Source organism: Serinus canaria, chromosome 6 (genome assembly GCF_022539315.1).
Source record: "Serinus canaria isolate serCan28SL12 chromosome 6, serCan2020, whole genome shotgun sequence".
NCBI lineage: Eukaryota > Metazoa > Chordata > Aves > Passeriformes > Fringillidae > Serinus > Serinus canaria.
In genome coordinates this window covers 28,585,980-28,594,557 of record NC_066320.1, presented here as the reverse complement: position 1 = coordinate 28,594,557, position 8,578 = coordinate 28,585,980, and the positions used below count along the sequence as shown (strand labels likewise).

General features: G+C 41.0%; 1 protein-coding gene across 1 annotated transcript; it reads right to left on the bottom strand.

Annotated features, from left to right (window-relative positions):
- Nucleotides 1-352: 352 nt before the first annotated feature.
- On the bottom strand, nucleotides 353-4,788 carry KCNK18 (potassium two pore domain channel subfamily K member 18). The gene is made up of 3 exons (XM_009087156.1): nucleotides 4,572-4,788; nucleotides 3,397-3,552; nucleotides 353-1,158 (listed from the first exon to the last, which is right to left on the bottom strand). The coding sequence occupies exons 1-3, from the start codon at nucleotides 4,786-4,788 to the stop codon at nucleotides 353-355; spliced, it is 1,179 nt and encodes a 392-aa protein (XP_009085404.1).
- Between the last annotated feature and the right edge of the window lie 3,790 nt (nucleotides 4,789-8,578).

Sequence of the window (8,578 nt, the reverse complement as noted above, 5' to 3'; positions counted from 1 at the left end):
GACAAGTACTGAAAACAAAATTCCTGAATTTGCTTGCAGTGGGATAAGGGACAGAAAGGCTGAAGAAAGTCAGAGCTTTGCAAAATATGTCAGGGAGAACTGTCAGGGAGAGCCTTCAGCTTCTTCATCAGGCAGCATCTGTGATTATTTAGGAGAAGGGACCCCTTTGGAAAGTACTCCCTGGAGATGCCTTCACCAAGTGCCTTCAGAAGTGTTCAGCCATTTCACAGTCATTTCTCAGAGGAAATCAGATTAAAATATGGCACCTGCCAGCCCAAGGCAGAAATGCACAGAAACAATTTCATCTCATTGCAGTGGCCAGTGCTGACAAGTGCAGGAGAAATGACTGCTCTTATTTTGGATATATCTTCTTTGATGGAATATTTTTCTCTGCACAAAATGAAATCACCTTTTTATACAGAACAATTAAGCGGTCTTGACCCAGCTTAAAAGCAATGAAGACAATTTCCATGCCAATTATAATGTAGAGGGAAAAAAACAAGAAAAACTTGGGATGTTCTAGCTTTGTATCTCCAAATCCAATAGTGGTCAAAGTGATAAAGCAGAAATAAAAGGCTTCCTGAAAATCCATATTTTTTTCCCAGTTTGGGAGAATAGCAGCAGCACAGGAGATGTACACAAAGATAACAAGCACCATCAACACGATGGGCACATCTAATTTTTCTAACTCTTTTCCTATTTTGTCAAAATTCTTGATTACTTTGGACACCGTCTTTTCCCTGGCTAGTTCAGGACATGAACTCCATCTCTCCATGCTTTTATTTCTTGCTGGTTGTGTGTTTTCATTCTCCCTGGCAATTAACATCTCAAAAAGTTCCACATTACGGTACTTGATCTGTTTCACACCTGAGTGACTTCTCAGCACTTCCATAATGGTCAGGGGCTCATTGATGACTATGTTAGACTGTGCCCTGCATTTCAGTTCATTCCTTTTGCTACATGTGGATCCAGAACAAAGTTTAGAGGCAAGAATTTTTGACTGTAGTTTCCTGAACTCGTTGTAGGACTTGGATAAGACAGTTGCAAGGATGTCTCCCATGTCTGTCAGGACCAAGAACATCAGGGGGATCCCAAATAAAGCATACAACATACAGAGATACTTCCCACTCCGTGTCACAGGATAGGTATTACCATAACCTTGAACAAGAACAAGAGGGGGAAGAGAGAGATGTGATACATAAAATGGTAGCAGAAGATATGTTTTTTCCCTAAATCCAATTTGGGTATTTATATTTCCTTTCTCTAACACTGGATATGAAACTCAAGTTGTAAACCAGTGCTTTTCCATTATAGTGGGAGAAAATTTGGTATTATTGTAACTGTATTAAATTTTAACAACCATTTTTCTCTTCATCCTTCAGAAGACATAAACTATTCCTTCTCTCCCTTCAAAAACCTTGCTCTTTCCTATTTGAGCTTCTAGGCCAAGTACTTAGCCTGTCAGATTATCAGCTCATATGCTGAGGAATGGTTTCCCTCATTTTCTTCATCCATGCATGTTTTCACTTGTGGCTGCCACAGCCTTTGGTCTGAACCCAGCCTCAGTCCCTGCTTTGCTGTGAGGCACTGAAATACCATTTATCTTGGTCACTCTCTTCCCCACAGGCTAACTGGCAATGCTAATCTTTACTCTCAAAGCACTTGGGAAAGATTATTGTCATTATTGCACAGAGTGATCTTATTTATTATTTTTTAAATTGTTTCCTGTGTACTAAAAATACCTTCTGCATTTTCCAGGCTTAAAAGTTATCCTGATCTTAAATTTAGCTATCCAGAAATCTATCCTAGCTGAGCCACTAGGCAGCCTCCCCAGGCAGTGAAGAGATGGCAGTTCAGACCATCAAACTGCAGGCTAGATGCCTCAATTCTCCCAGAACATTCAAGGCAGATAATTTGATCCTATCCCAAGGTAATTTATCAGTGCCTTATACTGCAAATAGCAAACCCACTGCAATGGAAATAGCCATCTATTCCATCTATTAGCAGCAAATATTCCAGGCTTTCTACTGATCCCAAAATTCAGGTCAAAACTGAGGAAGGTGCATTAATACTCAGTGCTATGAAGGCAAAAAGTACTGGCAGTTTAGAAATAAGTAAGTTGGGTCAGTGTGTATGGGGACATTTGTCAAGTCCCATGTTAAAGGAGGTGGGTAAATATGCCCAGGGAAGACATATCCCACAATAGGCCTTTTCATCAGCTTGCTGAAGTCAAAGCTTTCTGATAAAACATCCCCTTTCAAAAGTTCCTGGCTGCTGAGTTTGTTCCAGAAAATATTCACAGGGCTGAGGATTTTTGTCTCATCCCCAGTGTGTGTCTGACTATGCAGACTTCTGTCTTTAGCTGCAAGAAGCTGAGTTTGAGCAGTCACCCAAGAGGTGAGAGTGTGAGGTTTGAGCTGTGACACGGCACACAAGGGCTCTGGGTGAGTACAACAGCTTTCACACTGTTCCTTGTGTAGGATGAGCCCATTTTAAGGTTCAGTTTTTCTCTTACAGTAGGATGCATCCCCATGCTGGGATCTTGAGCACATCCTACTGCAGGGGAGAAATGTCTTTGCAATTTGATACAATGCTGTGGAAATATTTCCCATCCAGCTTTGATTATGACAAATTTGGATAGACAGTGCCTGTACTTGCCAGCATTTGAGAAAGATTAACAAAGGGATAAAAGTAGCTTTGGGAAGGAGCATGAGGAACTCTATGTAGCAATGCAGAGGGAGCCAAAATCAGAGCAGATGTTTCTATTTGATCTAGGTCCTCCTTTGAAATATGAAGTCAGACTGAAAGATTTCAAAGGTGTGACTTAAACACTATCACGTGCTGTTAACACAGAGAAACGTGAACACAGTGGTTAATTACAGAACCACAGATTACCAAAGCTGAATTAGACATAAGTAACTGAGAAGCAGTTGAAAAACAATATATGCATTATATGCATTATGAACTACCTTTTCCAGAGAAGAAAACAATACCCAAGAGGTCACACAACAGTGGGCAGGATAAGGTTTGACTGAAAAATGGTTTTAGTTCAATAGCTCTGTGAACATCATATATGAATACATATTATAGTATATATGTAATGATGCAGTTAATTAGTGTGTACCATCACTAATTACTAAATTGTGACTTGTTTCTGTAACTCAGCTATGTCTCTGCAGTCTGTGTTTGCAGAACTGCCTGCAGACTCATCAGCAATACTCAGGGGAAAAATTCAAGGGGATTTGGGCTTTGGATTTGGAAGGGTGGGTTTGTTTGTTTGTTTGTTTTTTGTTTGTTTGTTTGTTTAGGGTGGTTTTAATTATCTGGAAGAAATGCATTAGAGAAAGCAGCAACAGGAATTTATTCTGAAGGGTGTTACTTTACCTCTGTACTTACCCACAGTTGTGAATACTGTGCAGCAAAAAAAGAGAGACCCAAAGAAATTCCATCTTTCTCTTGGATTGATAAACCAGACTGGGTCAGCTGTGTTGAAAAGGTCACGGATTTCCTGGTTAAACTTCTCATTTTCTGTCATGTTATGCGTCCCATTATCTGTCACAGTCACAGCAGGAGGCACAGTGAGTGTTTGCAGACCACTACTCAGGGAGCAGACTGCCTGCTACTCCAGTGAAATATGCTGCAGCTGAGGATTTGCTCATATTCTCTTAAAAGATAAAAATATTCACCTTCTCACCCTCCCCTTTCAAGCCCCTCACTCCCACCTCTGAAAAAATCAGGTGGGTTCAGTGGCTTTGGTGAATAAAAGTACAGGGAACAAATAAACATAAAGAAGAAGGACAAGATGACTGAGTAACCAACTTCCAGCCTGAATGTCCTGTTTCATTTTGGACTTCCCAGGAGATTAGTCTTCTTTTTACCCAAAGACACCAAGAAATGTGGGGTCAACAGTAGGGAACCAACATGAACCACCTGGATATTACTGCCCAGTGCCCTGCTGTGAATCCTGCAACCCTTCTTCCTCCTCCCCGTGGCTGAGCTTTGCTGGAAAGGACATTATTTACATTATTTAATTGCCCAAAACTGATCCTTGGGTCAGCACAGCCACCTGAGTGAAACTCAGGAGGATTTCTAACCCTTCTTTTCTCCTCTACCCCCTCCAATCAGCATCACTGGGTCTGGGGTGCAGAACTGCACCTGTCTCCCTCTGAGCATCCCATCACCAGAGGGCTGGCAGGGAAGCTCAGAGCAGGGAAGAGGCAGCTGGAGAAACTTTCTGAGAGAGAGGATTCAGCCCCCAGCAAACTGAAGGAAATACCACAGGAATCTCAGCTGTTCCTTAAGGTAAAAGGTAACATGGGCAAAAGGGAGAACACAGGCATCTCAGGAAAAGTCTGTCCAGGCAGGAACACAAGGACTGGGAAGCTTGCAGTCAAAAATCACAGCTAAGGAAGAAAACAGCAGTCATTAGCTAGGCAGAGGGAAAATCCTGTTTGCAGGGTGAGCTGCTAATATTTTGAAGAATGTCTTAAAAAGCAGAAAAACTCATTCAAAAAGCAAGAGAATGAATAGCTCCCTGTGCAGTTAAGTCATTTTGAAATTCCAGTACATACCTGGTAACTTTCTGGCGAGGTACATCAGCCTCTGCAGAAATTTTCTGTATTCTTCACTTACTGTGACCTTCCGGGTACTTTCAATGTGGGAAAACATGAGAGCCCCAAGAAAAGCATAGATGACAAGAGACACAATGAAGCAGGCATGAGGAAACACTGCCCAAAATATTTTTTTACATGCTGTTTTACCTCGCAGAGGCTGTGATGTTGTTGCCATCCTAGGCTTGTCCCTTTTTTTTTTTTTTAATATAAAATTTTGTGGAGAAGACACAGCTTTTAGAAATAAAGATGAGGATGTAAAAGCTTTTGCAGCCAAGAAAAGCTCCTCCTGTGAAAACAAGGATTGTTCTGCCTCAGGCTTTCAGATCACATGTCTTTATAAGTGAAGATTGCACTACAATCCCCACGGATCAAGCCCTGAAATACTTCTCAGTTGATGCCACGCCACTCTATCCCTGAATTATTATTGATCAGCCAGCACTGTAATGCACATGGACTACCAGCTCCTATCAGCTTCCACTGGAGCCAACTCATGCTTAAAGTTCCTTCTCCTGAAAAATAGCTTCCCATTGATAGAGCAGAAACACTTCCAGCTCCCAGAAGGGAAAATGTGCACTGTAAGGGATGGAGTTCTTTAAAGGTTTCTCCCAGAAACAAACAAGAAAATTTAAAATTAATCAAAAGAAGGGAATGGCTCTAATTGTAACCCCTAGGCAGACCTGGGTAAAACAATTAATTTCCCTTTCAGAGAGCTTACAGAATCTCTCTATACCACACAGTCTTTGTAGAGAGGGTCTTTTGAATTTTAAATTCTTTTTCTCCCGAGAAAAAATAAAATAAAAAAAATAGTCAAGAAGGTTTCTCCTAGTTCTCATTTGAATAAAATCTTCCTTTAAAAATAGAAGTTTCAATTATGAAATTCCCACTGACCTTAGTAAGTCAGAACTGCAAGACTCAGTTCTAGGTTAGTGATTTTTGCAAACTATATCCAACTTTAAAAATAAAGCCTTTCTTTTCATCCTTTGCTCTAAAACACAAAGGAGCAACAACATCCTTTGCTCTAAAACACTTGTTGGAGCAACAAGCAGTATCACTGCCCTTTGCAATTTTTGTAGTGGTAGTAAGGGGAGTTGGACTTCACAAAAAGAGGTGTTAAATATTTCATCTCCAGGCATCTTTCATTAAAAATTGAAACAGTCTTGTGCAGCCAAGACCTACTGAGCTGTATGTATGGAACAAGTCCACACATCCACACAGAAATCCTACATTCTTACAGTGACTTATTCTAGGTCAAACTCTCAGTAAATTTTATCAGAAAATACTTTATGTTCACCAATATGCAAGTCTCCACTATTAAAAAAAGGAGACCTTAGGGCTAAGACAAAAATAAGCCTGTGTGCTTGATATTTTTCTTGTTATCTGCCTTGTTGGCACAGTCTTGCTTTTTGGCAACAAATTTATAAATCCTCTAATTGCAGTCAATATCTGTTTTATTTTTTCCCCCATTGACCCTGAAACACAGGGTTAAAAACTGCTAATGTTCATAATTAGTCAAAAGCAAGAGAACTTCCTGAGAGGTCGTACTTGGAGATAATGTACATAGGTCTGGTGTCCTTTATGCTGGGAATTGCCACAATAGGGACTGAAACATTGGAAAGCTCTTTATTACTGTCCAAATGCATGGGCTGCCCACACCTGCAGGAGTCAACATGGTTCTGCTACCCTGCTCTCAGGCAGCACAGCTAAAAACTGAGAAAATTTCAAAAGCAACGAGGATGGCTGGAGGTGTGGACAGCTTTCAGACTAAGAATGACTGAGCAGTCATTGGCCAGGGGGAAAAAATTGTGACTGAGGAACTATCTTCAGTTCTGCCAGGTGTTCTGGAGAGGGATCAGCTCTCTCCTCTTCTGGAAGCAGAATTGAGCAAACCATCAAAAGGAGCAAGTGGAAATCTGCTTCAAAACAAAAAGGATTGTTTCTCACATAGCTAGAAAGGTCTTTGCCAAAGGTTGTGGTGTTTCCATACATGAAAGAGAATGGAGAGATGTTTAAAAGAACAGTCACTAGTGCTGACTTCAAACCACACAGGGCTCAATAACCCACCTGAACTGAAAATAGTTTGCAGCTGTAAAAATAAGACAGGGTGCTGTGCAATGAGCCCCTGTCTGAGGCAACATATTCACACTGATGTTATAAAAAAGGTTTTCACTGACCAGTATGGTAGTTCTGATACAGTTTGTCCTGCACAGTTTTTCATCTGCAACTCAGATATAAACATATCTTCCACAAAGTGCTTTGAAATCTTCTCAGCCTCCTCCTACACATGGTACTGCAAAGTATTTAGCTATTCCCAGGAGCTTCTCAGCCATTTGCAGCATCAGACTCTGAGCTTGTGACAACAAGAAAATTTAATAAAAATAAAACCAGAAATGATTTTTACATTATTTGCTTAATCTAAACCATTTCCCACTATTGCTGTATTACATATTTGAACTTAGTTGCTTAAAAGCAAATCCCACTAACCACAAGTTATTCCAAATTGAGTTACTGGTACTTGTATTGAGAGAGATTTTTGCAATACACATTTCCTATCCACATTAATGGACAGCAAACCTGCACTTGTCCCAACTTCCATTTCTTTGATTAGGGCAAATGTGAGTGCTCTGTAAGGGGCTGCTTGAAAGGGAAGTTTTTGACCACAGCTGCAAGGTTAAATAATTCCAGTAAAAATATACTTATGATGAAATTGCTATTTTATCTGATATTTCTGAATTACATAGGTTAAACCTAGAAGGTCATTGTTTGGGCAGAGAGAAACGTTTTTCAATAATCAGTAAAACTCTCTCTGCATTAATTCATCTGCTATGTTGCCAAAAATCTGCTGTGTTACCTGCTCTGTGAAACACCACTGGATTCACCATTTTGTACTGACAAAGAGAAAATCAAAGTGACCTGAAGGATGACAGTGCTTTTTAAAAACAAATGGCAATGGATTAAATGGTTTGCTTTTATTTACACCTGGCATTGATTCTGATGGGAATATAGTTTGATAGAGGCACTGAGGCCTCAGCCTGGCAGCACTTCACAACAAGGAGAATTAAAAACTTTCCATTCCAGGTTGAATGTTAACAAGGATCATAGAAGATTTGATCCATTGCCCCACTATAGGCCCCTGGAAAATATTTCCAGGATGTATATATACATACATTTTGAGGGAGCTAATATACCTTAGCTCCCTCAAAAAATGAATGTTTTGGTATAATGGTGATATCCCCTCCAAGCACCCCAAAACAGCAAAAAGCAAGTGGCAGCAGTAGCTGCATTGAGAAAGCAACCTCAGGGTTGTGTGAGCATTAGATTTGACCCCAAGACATAAGGACACATCACTTGAGGCGAGCTGGGTGGGTGATGTCAGTGGAGTTTCACTTTTAGCGTCCTCAGCACTTTGAAAGGACTCCTCCCACCTCCCACCCACAATGGCTATCCCACTCCCTGCCAGCCCTGAGGCTCCTTGAGGCCTCTCCCTGTGGGATTTCAGCCCAGGAGCAGTGCTGGCCCAAGCCCAGCCCCAGCACAGACACAAGACACTTCTGCAGAGCAAATACACCCTGCTAGATGAGCCACACCAGCTTTTAAGGCACTCTGCAAATATTTTTCTCCTCACAACCCCACATTCCATATTGCCCTGGACTATGAATTCCCCTGACACCTCCCATTCTTAGTCCTTACACCTCACACTGCTGGGATGGAGAGAGAAATGCACAAACTGGCAGTGTAGGGTGTGTTGGATACCCCAGGGAAGGTTTAGTTTTCTTAGTATCCATTTTTAAAAGTCTCAGCTTTTGCTTGAGTCGAGTGCTTGAGCTTGTAACCTCTGGGAATATTTGAGAGCACTCAGGACTAACATCCTGACACTACACAGAATGCTAAGTGGATTTAAAGATGTCCAGGACTCTCACCCTGAATAGGAGAATTTCCTATTTCATTCCTTGTTCACACCAAAGCCA